We start from the raw sequence: 17312 nt of genomic DNA, 5'->3' as shown, positions 1-17312 counted from the left end.
TAAATAAACATCACATGCAAAGTTTCATTTTCTTCCTCCTCACCACAACTGACAGCTGCATTTTCTCTTCTTTTTTTTTTTACAAAAGAAAAATCTAGTCTTCCATCTTATCAACCATAGTATCTCTTATATAGCAGCCTTGTAGTATCCCTTTGTTTTTTTCTAATATATGTTGTCTGTATAATGTTTGTTGTTTGTATATCTGGAATTTTGTAACGAAAATAATTCCCCCCCTGGGATTATTAAAGTATTTCTAATTTGAATGACCTATTGTTATTGGTTGTAGAGGCTGCGTGGTGACCTACATATGGATTTATCCCGATAGTATCATACACATTTACATTTAACTCAGTTGCCAGTATAAAATAGCAGTTTTGCAATTAATCCCTCATGAAAGTTAAATGGTTTATTCTGAGTTGAAGCTGTTTCAGAGAGACGTTGATTTAATAGTAGGACCATTTTGGAGGATGTTGTTGAACTTTATTGCATTAAATAGAAGGGGAGTTCCTGTTATTTATCCTAATGTCACTGAAATGAATGGTGCGGACAAAAATAATAATAGAATAATCTTGTTCTTCTATTTGTTAAAACTTTTGAAAGTGACTCTGCTCATGTCGTACCCTAAACAATGAACAACAGGTTAACATGTCCTTGAACATATGGAAAGCAAACTAGTTCAAAAACACATGGATTCTAACACGTAGACAACATGTCCTTGAGCAAGGCATCTGACTTAACCCTAATACGCACTGTGGACCTGCTGCACCCAGTATAGATCTTTTCATTTGCAAACTTGGCTATTTGTCACAGAAAACATTTGGACATGTGGCAGTAAGAAAGGAACAAAATAAATGATGGGTGAATTCTTTTTAGATGCTGTGGTTTTAGGGTTCTCCTATTGTAGCCTATAGGTTGGCTCACTGTCACGTGGCCTACTGGGACACATGAAAAGAACAGAACCATAGTTAATGTTATTAGTCACACTTTTGATTTGCAAAATACAGTGTCTGTGAAACAGGCCTATGTCTGCCAGGAAAAGTTATAGGAAAAACAATAATAAAGAGTGACGTTGAGATTGAAGAATAACTAATGGTATACCATATGGTAGGCTACAGCGGCATGTACTGATGCCCTAGTGCAGGGTTTCCCAAACTTCTTCAACTGGAGACCCAAAAGAGAAAGTAAATGTCCGCCCGGGACCCAAACTTTTCATTAATTAATCGGGCAAGAGAGAATCAGATAAGTCACAGCCTGCACGTATGCTTCAATAGCATGGGGATCATCCCTATGTTCCCCGGGTCCTATGGTTCCCGCTCAGCTAACATGGCTATTAGCCTAGCTACCGTAGTCTGTTTGACTTTTCAATCACAGACATTTCAAGCCAAAAAAGCAATTCAAAGAAATGTATAAGTTTCTCTCGTCTGTTCTATTGTAGGGACATGTGATGCTTTGAAAATCGTTGCTGATGTACCCAAACTTTAGAGCAAACTAACATTAACTGTCACTTAAATGTATTTAGTATTTTGATAGTAGAACGTAATCACACATTACATAATTTAAAACATTAACAACACATTACATACAGCATAGTATGTATTATTTACCATAAATTGGCTACTTTGAATGAGTAAACTGTTGCTATCACCATGACACAAGCTGCTATGGTGGCTAGGCTAACAATAGCTTGGTCTAATATTAGCTGTAGGTACATTGGCTAAGATATATGAATTACTTTACTGTTTGTCATTGGCAGGGGCCTAAAGCTTTTAAGAAGCATCTGCTGTTAGGAAATGATATGTGCCGGTGGACTCTGGAGATCAGTGAATGCCATTGTAATGAGGGGCATTAGGTGCCAGAGGATCAGCACGTGCTGCTGCCATGAGCAGAATAAACCGCCAGGGGATTGATATAGGCCTGTATATGCCGCAGTACTGACTGGCATATCACTCTGGGGATTGGCTTATGCCGCTTTATCATAGTGGCAGCCACTTTACGATTTGCTGAAAATAAAAAAAGTCAAAAAATGTTGTCAAAACCTTAACTTTTAAAGTAAAAATTATGAAATATATGTATTATTCTAACTTAGATATTTGTTTTTAATTCTGACTTAATATTTAATTATTTGGACATACCATCAGTATGTTTCATCATAATTATATTTTTTCAATTCGATTTGTTTTCCTGGCAAATAAATTACTTTCATACAAGCGACCTTCATTTGCAGACTTATCTGAAATACTTTAAAAAAGGTATTAATAATGATATGGTTAAACACCATGATATTATATTAAGCTACACTTAATATGTTCTGACAGCTAAATATTATGATTGCTTGAATGGACTCCACAAGTTTCTTGGCATGACTTGCCCTCAGAACCAAAATGTATTATTTTTTTAATTAATTTTTATTATGTTTGCATATAATCTTAATCCACCACGTGTCCTCAAACCACTACAGTACTGTGGAAAATACACTATTCAACTTCCACTTTGTTTCAATTTGCAGACATGCAAACATGCGCCACCCATTAAACAAGAAAGCCAACAGCAGCATGAAGTCTAGACGGTGGTAGTCTTGGTTACTGTGGCTCCTCCAGCCACCAGAGGCAGACGAGGCACATTAATACACCGTGATTAGCACAAGAGAAGAAGACGGAGAAGTCTTGTCTTGGGAGCTGTTAGCATCGGTTAGCATCATGCTATTTGAGTTGTGCAAAGTGCCAACTCGCACATAGACGAGTTGTATGTACCGTTCGTGTAGCGTATTTAATTTTTACCAAACATTATATCGTTCCGCATCGTCTTTACTGATTCTAGCACAAGATCATCGTTCAGTTACTTCCGTGTACGTAAAAAGGGCCGAGCGTTAAGACGGACCTCCTTTAACCTGATTGGCTCTCGGAACACTTGGGGAGCGCGTTCTTATTTCTGATTGGACGGCTAACGGAACGGTACTTTGAATGACATGTAGCCACAAACGTTTGGGCACGTAACGAGGTCATATCTTCGACTCAGGAGTAAGTTGTCCCGGTATTTGATGAGTTTGGTTTCCAAAATATCTGTTATATATATATATATGTTTCTTCACAATATGTGGCGGTGGAGAGAAGCCGGCAGTAATAGACAGAACTTAACTTACTGTGAAGGTGAATGACTAATGTTCTTGTTGCTAGTGTGCTGTTAAGTACGTTAACCTAGCAAGGAGACTTGACATCTATAGTTAATGTTAATGGAATCGATTTAATTGTTATAAAGCCCTACTTTGTGGTAGTTTCTTAATGAATGTGCAAGAGTTTAATTTAACTATTTTGTTACATAACGTTAGGTGTTACGTTACAGTGTTACGAATGAGCAGTCAAGTGAAGATGGTAGCTCCTGCTGCATCTGTCATATCCTTGGAATAACGTTACAAACAACGTGAAGGCCACACGTCAACATACAGAGAGACCGTCATAACCACCGAGGTCGGAAAAATGCATCGAAACTACCTTTACGTTAACGTAACCTCTTTTGATCGCTGAACTGGCAGGTGTCTACTAAACCAGAGATCTTCAACAGAGGTTCTGGGACACCCAGGGGGGTCCTCGGAGTGACTGCAGCCTGTCCGCCAAATTATTGGATAATCTTTGCAACGTTTTTCTTTTTTTTCAGTAATATGTTTGAAAATATACATTAACATGAATTCACCGTTTTGACAGCAAATATACATTTGTGAAAAAATAAATAGATACGTTTACACAACCTGATACTGCTCATAGGCAAGGTAGCCACTAAGGTAGCCATGCACAGCTACAATTGAGCTTAAGGATTCAATGTGCCTTCCAAATATATGTTTAACATTGACAAATGATGTATATGAATATGTTTATAATGATCAGTGTAATATCTAATTATTGTATGCACTATAAAAAGCAGTGTGTAAAGGCTTTAGGTAGCCCTAGCTGCCCAATTTAATATGCAACTCAATTTTAATCTTTAGGGTCTTTAGCCTAAAAACGTAGAAGATCCCTGATCTCCATCCTCTCAGTTCCCTACGTATACGGTAGTTAACACACATATCTTGACAAGTCCTCCTTATTACGTATTTTTGTGCCATCGTCAGTCCCATCAACGTGTTTTAGAATTATTTGTCAATCCTTCAAATCTGCTTCATATAAGTTGTAGACGGACCATACCTGCAATGTCACAAATTCATAGTTTGACAATCAAGTATGAAAGTCTATCAGTATCATTGATGCATATGCGACCACTGTGGTCGAACTATATAGTATTTAAAGTACGGTTAACAGACTCATTAAATAGAATTAGATTGTCAAGAAACAACTGATGTGAAATCATTATTAGTTGATGCACTCTGTGCTGCTGCTGCTGCAGTAGTCTTCTTTCACCTTTATTGTCTTTCTTCCTCTAATCTGTTCTTTCATGTGTCTCTTCCAAGATGCTCCCTGTTAGGAGACAAGTTATGAAGAAGAAGAAGGCCTGAACTGTAATGAAACATTTTGGGACACTCCACATGAGTTCTTCATGCTGACGTAAGATTCAAAATCAACTTTACTTATAACATAATGGGCCATCACAAAAGCAACAAAAAGTGTATAAATAACCCACTATAAAAGCCAATTTGCGATACATTGCATTTTACTGTATGTCAAGATAGAGTTGCTGTTGACCAGGGAGACTTGTGACTTTTTGTCAGAGAGCATAACTTACGTAAATGCTTCATGAACAGTGTCATAATCATTTTTCCTTTTGTCTTCTAGCCTTGCTTTTCCCAAACTGAGTGGAACAGTGGTTCGTGTGAGGAGACTGGCGGCTCAACTCTCCAAAGCAACCATGTCCACAACCCACCAGGGCTCTAGTCCGTCCACTGCAGGCAACGGGGATGCTCCCACTGCGGCCATTCTCATCATCGGAGATGAGATACTCAAGGTGATTTAGTGTTGATAGATACTTGTGTTTTGAACGACTAAGACGTATTTGGGATTGACAGTATCCCACTAAGAATCCTTTAAAGATTGTGGATTTGTGAAAATCTAAATACATTTCTTTTTTTTTTCTAATACATCCACACATTTCAAAGTATGATTTTTACATTCTAACATTACATCCCCATTCATTAGTATGCCCCAGCTCTCTGGGCTTCTATGCAGTCCAGGATCTTCATTGTATATCCCCAGGAAAACCACATGATGGTTATTTGATGTGGCAGCAGTGCTCGGTTTAGAATGACAAGTTCCCCACTATTTTTTGACTTGACATGATTAAAAGATGAAGGCTTTGATTTTGTCCAATGTCATGTCCCCCCCTCAAACCATACTCATTGTCATTGAATTTCATCAACCAAGTCCTTGGAGTCATTGTTAAGTCTTTGAATGTTCATGGGAACTCTGGGTCCTAAACTAACTGTCTCTTCTCTCAGGGTCACACACGGGACACAAACAGTGCCTTTCTTTCAAAGGCACTAAGGAAGCTCGGAGTGTCTGTGCAGCGCATAACAGTCATACCAGATTTACAGGAGGTCATCGCCAAAGAGGTGGCCCTCCTTTCCCCTCAGTATACACACCTCTTCACCTCAGGGGGAATAGGCCCCACCCATGACGACGTCACCCTTGAGAGCATCGGCATGGCGTTCAAGGAGGAGTTATATCCCCACCCTGAGCTAACGCAGCTGGTTGAGGAATTCTTCGGAGTGACGGATAAGAACAGTGCTGCTATGAAGCTGGCATTTGTGCCTCGCTCAGCCAATCTCAACTATGGAACTGACCCTCAGACTGGACAACTGCTCCGCTACCCAGTGGTAAGTGAAATACCACTGTGGGGGGGTAGCTTAGTTCTTTCATCAAGCTGCAATTGTTAAATCCTTGATCATGTTGTCATAAAAACACAAAATTTGATTTAAAGGACCAGAACTTTTCCAGGAGGCCTTTTTGGGGCTAAAGAAATTTGTTTAGCTAACACAACTTTTCAGATTGCAACATGAACTGCTTAGCGGAGACTGCAGAAGTGAAAAACACCTTCTCACAATGGGCAAACTTACGTTGAACATTTATAGAAAACAGAATTCCCACGAGCATTTGTGTTGCAGATAGCTGAGAGTGAAACATGGTTGTTGCTGAAAAGGATGTTCCAGTGGAACAGCAGAAGGCGAGTGACGCGCCTCTAATCGAGGAGTGACATTGGTTAAAGAGATACTTTGCTCATTTTAATCCAGGTCTGTACTGTTGTAAGTTGGGCATTGTGGTCAGATGAACGGTGTTTGGCCTGTCTCTGTGGTGGAGATCTCTTTTGCATCATTCAGCAGTTTTCAGCAGATCTCTGATTCTCCGTTCCATGGGAACTTCTGCTACGGAGGCTGGTCAAACACCATTCATCTGAACACAACGTCCACATCGCCATGTCACATACCTGGATTGAAATGGGTAACGTATCCCTTTAAGGTTAACGTAAGAATACCAACAACAATACCAAGTTTCCAAATAACATCAACCTTAACACCTTTCTTAAATAAAGATTAAACATGACAGTTATTAGTATTTGTTGTTATCTGATAACCGCTAATACATTTAAAAAAAACATTTATATAGGGCAAGTAAAAATGGACATACGTCGATTTTATTAAACGTTGAACCCTGATAGTTTATTAGGAATAGTGCCTGTGCATCTGTATTTTTATGTTCACATAAAACCTTCATAGGATATCCCTACCTTCCAGTGTCCTGATTAGACTCACTGACTAAATTAAGGGCCCCATTACAAAACATTAAATAGAAGCTAGACTGTTTTAGTAAAAATAAAAACACTTAATAGTTTTGAGATGTTAACCACCTTTTAAAATACATAAGAATTGTCGGTCCATGTACCGGAAATAAACACAGATTCATCAAACTTAGGTGTGGTGACTATTGCTACTCAAAACTACCACGATCGCTTAGACTGGGTAAAACTAGTATGGATGTGTGAACTCGATACAGATGTCTTCAAGAGCTTTCAAGACTGTTTATTCTTATAATATAACAATACATCAAAACAACAGTGTGTGTGTATGGCTACACGGTCAAAAAAAGATGTGCTCATCCTAGTCTCCAATCACTTCTACCCGTGGGGAGCTCGCTTATATGCCTTCCTGCACCTATACTCTACCAACTGTTCAAAAGAATAAATAACAAATACATGTATAATGGCTGCAACATGTGGGTTTAGGAAAACACGAACTGTCTGGCCCATATACTCATTTAGTTTATGATGTCTTCACCTTCTTCTTCCAGGTCAGTGTGCGTAACGTGTACGTCTTTCCTGGGATCCCGTCTCTGATGGAAAGAGCCTTCACTGGGCTAGAGCACCTCTTTGCTGGTTCAGGAACCACTTTTCACACCCGTGAGGTAACACCATGACGATACCTATCATTTACAAATCCAGCTTAATATGTTTTTGATAACCTGAGATCTTCGCATTAGGTGTTCGTGGATGCAGAGGAAGCAGATATCGCTCCCATTTTGACCAAACTGCAGGCAGATTGGGGCCGGAAGGTGGCTCTCGGCTCCTACCCTGACTGGTTAAGCAACTATCACAAAGTCAGGCTGGTCCTGGACTCCGATAGCCAGGAGGAGGTTGACAAATCACGGGCACAGCTGCTGGACGAACTGCCCAAGGGTAGCGTGGTGCCCTTGGTTACTGACCCGGTGTCCATCGCCAGTGCTGAGGTGTACACACTGGCCAACAGCGGTGAGGGGGAGAAAGAGGGCAGAGGGTGGTGAAAGATGATAGTTAAACTTAATATAACATGAGTGTTGCAGAGAACTCTTAGATTTTACACAAACATTGGGACCAATAAAGAAGTCAAAAAGATGTAAGAAATTATTATCCCTGTCAAATCAAAGTGACGTATAAAAAAGAATATAACTGGCATGAGACTGAACAGAGAATAGAATCAAGCATCAGTACAATAAACAAAGGACAGTCAGATATCTTTTACTCTGAATTTGATATAAGAATGACTGATAATTCAACTACATTCAAGTGTCGCTGTGGATTTCAATCCCCACAGGCACACCCTTGGGTGAGAAAGTCATGTCTGCGCTGAAAACGTTAGAGGCTGCACTGGATCAGTATTCGACAGAGGAAGTCTGCGTGGGCTTCAACGGCGGAAAAGACTGCACGGCGCTGCTCCATCTCTACTACGCAGCACTGAAACGGTAACAGGAGGGGACAGGACGGCTGGGACGATTAGAACATTTCGGGGTAGGGCATGGTTTTGATCAGGAGACAACATATGACGTGAGAGAGAAGAGATGAAAGAGAGGGTAAAATTAAAAACATAATGAAACCACTCCTGCACAGTGGGGCATCACTGTAAGAAGTAAGTGAAGAAGAAAATGAGCGAGACTGAGAAAAATATGGACAAGACAGGCTAAAATTTTAACTTTTCTGTGGCTCAGGATGTAGATCGGAGGTTGGATTCCCGGCTCCTCCAGTCCGCATGTCAAAGTGTCCCTGGACAAGACATTAAACCCCATTTTGCTCCCAAAGGGGGTGTGCGTGCGTGTGTTTTAGATCCTGATGAATAGATGACACTGTGGAATGTGTGTGTAAAAGGGTTTTGAGTGATTGAGACTAGGACGGCGCTATATAAGTACAAGTCCATCTTTTGTTGACCCGTATTGGATAGATAGCTGGAGATGGTGATAAGTGAAACATCTAATCTTTTTCTGTGCCCTTCATATTTATTTATCTTTTTTTAAATTTTTTTAAAATGTCCATTTCTCTGCTCCTGTCACTCTCAGGCGATATCCAGATGGTAAAGACAAGGTGAAAGCCCTGTATATCCGAATTGTCTCTCCATTCCCAGAAATGGAAAGATTCCTTCAAAACACGATAAAAAGGTGAACCACCAGCCTACCCTTTTGCACTGTTGAGAAACACATTTCAGCTGATTGTTTTTTTTTCTTTGCAGATTCATGTATTTTAATATATTTTAACTTAAAAGGAGTCAGCAGTCATAACCAGTCTAGATAGTTGTCTAGAAGATGCCCTAATACTCTATGTCACAGTAAAGCTCATTATTTGGAGATGTGTCTCCCGTAGGTATGACTTGGGGATCATCTCTGTGGAGGGCAATATACGGCAGGCACTGAGTGAAGTGCAGGAGAGGACACCGGAGCTCAAAGCTGTCCTCATGGGGACCAGGAGGAGTGACCCCTACTCACACACACTCACAGCCATGTGTCCCACTGACCCCGGCTGGCCAGACTACATGAGAGTCAACCCATTACTAGTGAGATGCACACCCAAATTACATAAAGATATACTGTTTAATTATGTTTTATATTTCTCTGTTTTGTATTTCTTCCTATATTTTGTGGCACAAAGTTATATCATGTAAGAGGGTCTACGATCATCCACTTGGGAGAAGTACATGCAACCAAAAGACAAGTTAAAGTTCAAGCTCCCATATTGTACAAAGTGATATTCTTTTCTTTTTTTGTTTAATTATAAAGTAGGTCGAGGTGCTATATAAATACTGTGAAAGTATCAAAACAGCCTGTATTCAGAAACTGCACCCTTAAACAAGTTGTCAGGACTTCTGTACCATTGTGATGTCATAACTATACTATATGTATGTAGAAAGGGCTGCTACAGGCTGCAATGATGGTGCACAGACACTGAGTGCAGATGCAGAATACCTGGAAATGGTGACCAATCAGCGCAGACTGGGATTTTTCATAGGCAATCTTAAAGAGACAGGTGCTAAAACTGAGCGTTTCAGGCTGAGGGTGAATACATACACTGTATGTTCAGACAGACAGTATGAGAAAAAGAATTGAACATTAAAGCATATAAACATGTTCTAGTGGAAACCCAATAAATCTGAAAACGAGCATATGTACCCTTTACCTAACAGCTGAACCTTACCTCAACTGATTTTTTATCTTAAGAGCACCTGCAGGCATTAATTATAAAATAAATACCAAGCAGTCCTTCAGTGTCCCCCCATTTCTAAAGTTACAGTCTATAAAGCGCTGCAGGAAAAACTGCTTTTTGACTGGTAATACAAATCTGTTTTCACTGGCCCAGCCAGGCAATTTCCCCTTGTTAAACTTAATGTTATTTGTCATCTTGACTGAAGTTTCAGAGTGCAGATCTACAGGGTGTGAACAAAATATCATAGCACCTGCACAGTTTAATGCAATTCAACAGCCCTGCAGTGATACTGCATTTGTGAGGCTTTAAATTATGTTGTGAGTATTTTTGCTCCCCCTGACACACACACACACACACACACACACACACACACACACACACACACACACACACTAGGTACACTTTTATAATAATAATGCGACCCAATAATCCAGTGATGCGAGTCTAACACATCTGTGACACATTCTTAACACATATTGAACACTGAAGAATAGATGTTTTGCTTTATTTTAGATTTGCTAATGTATTTAGAAATGGAAAGGGCTGTTAACAGTCATACTGCCACAATGGTACATATGATACACACAGGAGAAGCACACCAGTTGACCTAATTTTACGGTAATTTATTTAACCCCTCATCACACGAGTGCATCTCAAAGGGGTCCACTGAGGATGAGTTCCCTTACCAATTAAATTTGATGTCTTCCAACGTTCCACAGGACTGGACGTATCATGACATCTGGCAGTTCCTGAGGACGTTATATGTGCCCTACTGTATTCTTTATGATAAAGGGTAAGAATACGTTCCACACTTTCTGTATGCTGCATTATTCACAACATCACAGCAACAAGTGCAGAATTATTCGGTCTTAAACCTCTGTCCACCTGCAGGTACACTTCACTGGGCAGTATGGACAACACCTGTCGAAACGCTTCCCTCCAGATGGTGGACGACAAGGGGGTGACGCGATACAAGCCGGCCTACCTCCTGGAGAACGAAGAAGAGGAGCGAAACAACCGTGACTGATGTAGTCTCACTTCCCACTGTGTCACCTGTAGCAGATGGAGCCACCTTTCATATATACATATATATATTTTAAAACATGGGACTCTTTCATCCGGTCTTCACGTGAATATTTGCAGAATGAGATTGTAAATGAAGTCTGTGTGCGCTCTGTTTGTTTTATACATGTATCCGCCTAAAGTCACGGCTCTCTGTGTTGTTGAATAAAAGATCATTTTGAGTCATCTTTCCTATTGTCATGTTACTATTTTAAGAGGAGTTTCACATACAGAATGCAGCATGCACGACCTAACCCAATATCGCTCTCTTATTTATGTGTGCAATAAGAACAAAGCCTCTATCCAAATGAATTCCTAAGTAATGTTGGAAGAGTTTTGTCAAGGTAAGAAAATCTGCTTGTGCAGCAGCATGGACAGACTGCTGAAGGTCAGCTGACAGGCTCATATTGACTCATCCGTGTCTCACTTGAGAATCCACATTCGCACACTGCAGCTTATTTAACCGAGCATCTCTTCACTGTGGAAAACCTCCCTGATGCAGTTCCCTTTGAGCACCTCACGGGCGCGTTGTTCTCACTTTTTTTTCTCCTTTGCATTAAGCACACGTGATCACAATGAATTACCTTCTCTGTTTCCAGACATGATTGAATCCAGGCTTATCGATCCTGTCTCTCTCTTCCCCCACCCTTCCTCCCCGCCTGGAGATTAGTCAACGCCGCGCAGCGAGGATCGATACCGGCCGATCTAATAAAGCGGGTCGCTTACGAGGCCACCGCGGGGTAGCACACACGGTTACACCAGCAATTACCACCTCCAGACCCCCCCCCTCCTTTCCCCCCTAACTTATCTGTCCGGGCTTCACGGCTGGCTTGCTTAATTTATTAATAATAACAGTAATAAAAGAGACAATGAGCAGAGGCTTCATAATCGCAGCACAAATGTAATGGTGTGTGTTTTGGTGCTGCTGTAAAAGCACCGGGACATTGTCTGGAATTATGATATTTGTGTGGAAGAAAATTGTAGTCTATTCATTACAATGTGTCTGAGGCTGGCTCCCAGTGGGACACAAACTTTGCCCTATTTACAAGTAGGCTATATTATGTGGAGGAAGAAGAATCAGATTTTAGATGATATTTATTTAATATATATTGCACCTTTAATTCAAGAAGTGCTTTACAAATGACATTACATATATAGACACATAGCCCTGAGCTATAGTCTGAAGTCATATTTATTGTAAAGTTCTAGTCCCTCAGTTTCCTCTGTTTCTCTGTAATTGCTGTAATATAATTTGATTGATATTGCCACCTGAAATATTACGTCATTCATAATTCATTACTTTTATAGTGGTCCTTTTCTCTAAGTAGACCTATCACTTGCAGGGACGTGGCTTACATGTGGATAGTAACTACTATATTAACTACTGCTACTATATACTCAAATACCAGTACGATTTAGAGGTACTTGCACTTTACTGTAGTAGTTTATGTTACTTTATAGGTTTAGGTTTAATTCACTACATTTCAGAGGGAGATATTAAGCTTTTTAGGCAATTATCCCGCAGCAGTAGTTATGAGTTACTTTTCACATTAAAGATTTTTCCTAAAAAAACATGTGATGATCTTACAAAACACAATGTAATATAAAGACACACAAAGATCTGTGGTTCCCAACAGTTTTGGCTTGTGACCCCTTACAAAATAAAAGTTTCTCCTTTGGGCCTCTTGTCCCATTTCAGATATCTGAGTTGTTTGCGGTTTCACTCAGAAGAGTCATTGCCCCAGTAAACTTCTCATATGGTTTCGTTTAAATATCTGTTCTGAGTCCACAGAAGAAGGATTGTCCAATATTTCATTTCAAAGATAAGAGAAATACAAAAAAAAAAGGAATGCAGATTTGTGTAGCAGGACTTGTTTTTGTATCATACCTCATTAATCACATCCCCATATCAACCCTGTGACAGGGGGGGGGGGCAGACATGGGTGCAACCAGCACAGTAAACGCAGTAAAATATCTGAATACTATATCATGGATGCTACATTTATTTTGAAATTTGTATGAAATCTCTCTGAAGTTGATTTGTCATTTTGTTCAACTGCCTTCCACATTTCTGTCTTCATCCTCTCAGTTGTCACTCTATCACACTCACTTGCCTGCTTCATCCTTCATGTCTGTCTTGGCTCCACTACTGTATCTACCGACTATAGTCACTGCCTTTGCTGTGTGTTATAACTCTTGATTCTTCTTCAGTTCTTATGAATTTCAAAATGATGTTTTGATTTTGACCCGGAAGACTGAGTCAGAAAAGCGTCTAGGGTGACATAGTGTGAGGATATTGGTATTGAGGGGCCTAAAATTATCTTTTATGTGGCCTTCCACTGCATATTTATGAATATCTTATTTCTTAATTTCACACTGCTGTGCTTTTGAAATAGAGTCTGTTTGAAATCTGCAAAACTGCAAACAAAACACTCTTGAAATTCCAATACAGCAACTTTTGTGTTGTTTGAGACGAAGTGGAACAAACAGTAATAGAAAAAGTGGCTATTTCTTTTTCCTCCTGTGCATATTTAAACTTAATTGGCTCTCCAACGACAGATTTTAGGTCTGCGGGTGGAAGTAGATCACAGCAGCAATAAAGGTGATGTGAGGATAAGAAGAACTGGGGTGATCAGACCTCTTTGTCATTAGGACCACAACTCGTCACGACTCTGCTGAAACACCTCAGTGCTTTTCTCTGAATCTCCCCGGTGGGACTCTTAGGTTGGGGCAGACTCAATCTGAGGGACAGGGGTGAAAAAAGTAAAAAAAGGCACAGCTGCATGAGTTCGGGCAAATTTTTCTAGCATGTAGGGCAATGGCACTGCATCGCTTTTTCTCTCCTGCAAGGGCACCCAGTAGGCTTATAAGCAGAGTCGTAGTATACCAAGACTAAACCCACCTGCTATGCAAGAGGCCTTTTACTATTTCAACCCTGAGCTGCACCAACATGGCGTAAACAAAGTGGTAGAGTAGAGTGATAACAATTCGCTTGAGATTGATACAAATCGTAATTACGTAATGAAAATAGAGCAGGTGTTTTCATTTAAATACATGTGTGATGTGATGATAGACCGTCTGCTATCCTGGAAAAGCAACACTGACTCTGTTTGCAAAAGGATGTATTTATTTTCTCCACTGCCTTAGGTCTTTTGGGGCGAGGAGAAAAATTCTTCTGTTTTTTACTTCTGTGATTATGAGTGTTCGTCAATATTGTAATACAAAATGGCAAAGTGTAGGACCACCACCTTAAAGCCAAAATTGCTGCAACAAATGAAAATCTGCTGAAAGATTTTAGGGCATCCTCTTGAGAAACTCCATGAATCGGCCTACCACAATAACATACTTAGATTGGCCAGTAACATTGTCGCTGAAACCAGCACACGTCCTGAACAGTGAATACAAATTGTCACCATCAAATTGATTTAATGAGGTTAGAATCAGATCAGATGTACGTTGAAGGGTCTTGAGAATGTTGTGTTCTGTGACTGTGGTGTTGTGTTGGATATGTGTTTCCTTGTGTATTGTCTTGCAATTTTGTCTTTGTTGAATTTGCAAATGGAGCCGGTTGGATGCAAGAAAAATTTCAGACTTGATCTGACAATATTGTATTATCGTATCGTATCGTTCCACATCATATCGCATCCTATCTCACCGTATCGTATCGTACCGTATCGTATCATATCGTATTGTATCGTATCGTATCATATCATATTGTGTTTCCTCCATTTAAGGGCACCCTAAAGGGCACTTAATCATGTTTTCTCTGCTGGGAGGGCATCCTAGGGTACTACTTCATAATGTTTTATCTAATAGAGCATCCAAGGGGGAAGTTTTTGTTTTGCAAATACCCTGCTTGATGTCCCCCCTAAGTCCACCAGTGCTTTAAGGTGTAACATATATACATATATCCACAGAGCTAACAGTGTGTGGGAAGTGGACACAGCATGACTTGGTGCGACTTTGTACAAAAACATGCGACAACCTTTGATATCAGAGTAAACTGTCCGTTTCAGATGCCCGGATGATGCAAGGCTGCCTTGGAGACTGCTATGCTCTTCTCTAAAGGAAATGCTCCTAATCCAATTTCTCAGCAGTTCCTGCGGTGTAAAACGAGACTTGAAGCAGCATGAGACAGCAAATCAGACGACGTCCTAGGAGGGATGCTTAACACAGAGGATGAATAGATACTCCGTTGTCAGAAAGCATCAGGAGAGAAGGGAGACCTTTGAGTCTATGCAAATTACCAACCCATCTGCATGTAAACTCAACCGACCAGAACATGGGAAATAGGATGTTCAGTATCAAAGTGTCACACAATAAAAGTGGATGAAAGTAAGAGAGAAAGGAAGGAAGGTAGAAAGTTGAAGGAGGCCACTTTGCTTTACTGCCACGTGAATTGTGTCTACTCGTTTGTGTCTGGTTTTGGTGTGTTTTAATAAAAGCCAGTCTCATAATCCTAAATTTGTCACAGCTCGCAGTTTGGTACACAGAACCAAGACCCCCTGCTCGTAGGCACACACATGGGATGCATTTAGAAATGCCTTTCACACGGCGTGCTCACTTTAATGTAAAGGGCCAGGGTCTGTGAAGCTTCGACCAGCATGCTGAAAACTGATGAGAAAAAATCTGCTCAGCTCAACTCAACTGGAGCTCATTTGCACTCAACAGCCATAACTTAAACATGGTGCGGGGTGTTAGAAAGATGAGAGGTGTTTAACACTAGAAAGGCCCAGCCAATGTCAACTGATTCCTGCTTTTTAAGATGAGGACTGCATCCAGAAAGTCCTGCCATGGCTTTTTTTGATGCCAATTTTCTGTATGAATCAGTGTAAAATATCCAAAGTCAGGCATGGAAATAATATTTACGTATGTTTACCTCTTTCAGATTACATCATTTTTTTAAGTATAAAAAGTTAGTTTCGATGTTTTGACGAACATCCTTTGGGTTTCTCTTATGTATAAATTGTGAAATTAATGGATTTGATTAGAAACACAATCACAAAAAAGAAAACAAATGCTGTCTGTTGATATATCTATTGACAAGTGCTCTGGCTTTAGCTAAATGGCAAACAGCTAATGTGTGTTTTTTACCTCCTTCATCATAATCTGGTCCATCCACATTCATCACAGTTTACGTGTCACACTGGAAGTGCCTGCTTTGTGAGCACACAGCAGAAATAATTACACTGTTATTGGCTATCTTACATGTACAGGACAGGAATACGCAATTTTCACAAATGTGAATAGTTTACACAATTTTCTTTAGAACACATTCTGCTTACCATCAAAGAGGAAATAAAAGCCCTGACTATTATCCATTACTTAGAAATTAAATAGCACACCGATTCATCTGGGCTGCAATATTATTCAATGGTAATCCTCAGAGGCTTTCAGGACCCAAAGTCTCACATAAAATACATTCAGCAACACATAAAATATGGTTAAGATTCATGTGTTGTTGTTGTTTCTTTGCTTCAGAAGAGAACTGATCATATTTACCACCATAATTATTATACAGTATCATTTTCTATCACCTTAGCTTCAGTTGTTTCTACTTTTTGTATCACTCTGGTATATTAACTGCCATTACATGTAAGTCATATTCACATTACTATAGATATTATTATTATAGTTACTGTTACCTTTGTGGTTTATTGCATCTCTGGGACTGACTGTGTGTCTTTGTGTCTGTCTGTCTCTCTGTCTGTCTCTTTCTCTGTTTTTCTCCCCAACCGGTGCAGACAGATGTCCGCCCTCCATAGGGCTGGGTCTGTTCGATTTTCCTGTCTGTTAAAGGGAAGGTTTTCGTAGCCACTGTGTGCACAAGATTGCTGGATTAATACTGTATATAATAACTATAATAATATTACTTATTATTAAGGATAGTGTGACTTGCTGCTGCTCATGGAGGAATTGTTGGGTCTCTGTAAATCATAAATAAGTCAGAGTGTGGTCTTGACCTCCTCTATATGTAAAGTGTCTTGAGTTAGCTTTTTTATTATTTGGCACTATACATTAAATTGAATTGAATAGAACTCTTATTGTAAATGATGCAGTACATTTAAACTATAATAGTGTTAAAAATGTTTCTATAGTTGGCTGTGTTGGGATGTGGCATTTTAATTTGCATTTTAAGAAATTATTTGCAAATGTGAGTCATACATTAGAGGCAAACTTTGAAACAAAATGTATATAATAATAGAAATAACACTGTACTCATACTGAATATTATAAGTCTGGTTGTACAGTTTCTGTTGTTTTACTTCTGTAGGCCACATATATTGTATATGAAGTGTGGTATATTGATCAGCTGTGAAAGCCTTTGGAAA

At 39.7% G+C, this 17312-nt stretch overlaps 1 protein-coding gene across 2 annotated transcripts; it reads left to right on the top strand.

Moving 5' to 3' along the window:
- Positions 1-2979: 2979 nt before the first annotated feature.
- Positions 2980-11126, top strand: flad1 (flavin adenine dinucleotide synthetase 1). Of its 2 annotated transcripts, none has more exons than XM_083918563.1 (11): positions 2980-3017; positions 4439-4532; positions 4761-4929; positions 5420-5797; positions 7266-7379; positions 7455-7722; positions 8045-8192; positions 8781-8879; positions 9082-9271; positions 10638-10711; positions 10810-11126. In XM_083918563.1, exons 2-11 carry the CDS (start codon positions 4525-4527, stop codon positions 10943-10945), a joined length of 1584 nt encoding a protein of 527 aa, XP_083774689.1. In that variant the 5' UTR covers positions 2980-3017; positions 4439-4524; the 3' UTR covers positions 10946-11126. The 2 variants fall into 2 exon arrangements, with proteins under 2 accessions (XP_083774689.1, XP_083774688.1); XM_083918562.1 differs by having other exon boundaries at positions 2989-3030.
- The last annotated feature ends 6186 nt before the right edge of the window (positions 11127-17312 follow it).

Source organism: Echiichthys vipera, assembly GCF_963691815.1.
Source record: "Echiichthys vipera genome assembly, chromosome: 8".
Taxonomy (NCBI): Eukaryota; Metazoa; Chordata; class Actinopteri; order Perciformes; family Trachinidae; genus Echiichthys; species Echiichthys vipera.
This window is presented reverse-complemented; position numbering and strand designations above follow the sequence as displayed.

What these genes read in the sequence shown, in the direction of transcription:
- flad1 (XM_083918563.1), top strand. An exon ending in GTACACACTGGCCAACAGCG is followed by an intron (nt 7,723 to 8,044) that starts GTGAGGGGGAGA and finishes CAATCCCCACAG; the next exon opens with GCACACCCTTGGGTGAGAAA. An exon ending in TGAGAGTCAACCCATTACTA is followed by an intron (nt 9,272 to 10,637) that starts GTGAGATGCACA and finishes AACGTTCCACAG; the next exon opens with GACTGGACGTATCATGACAT.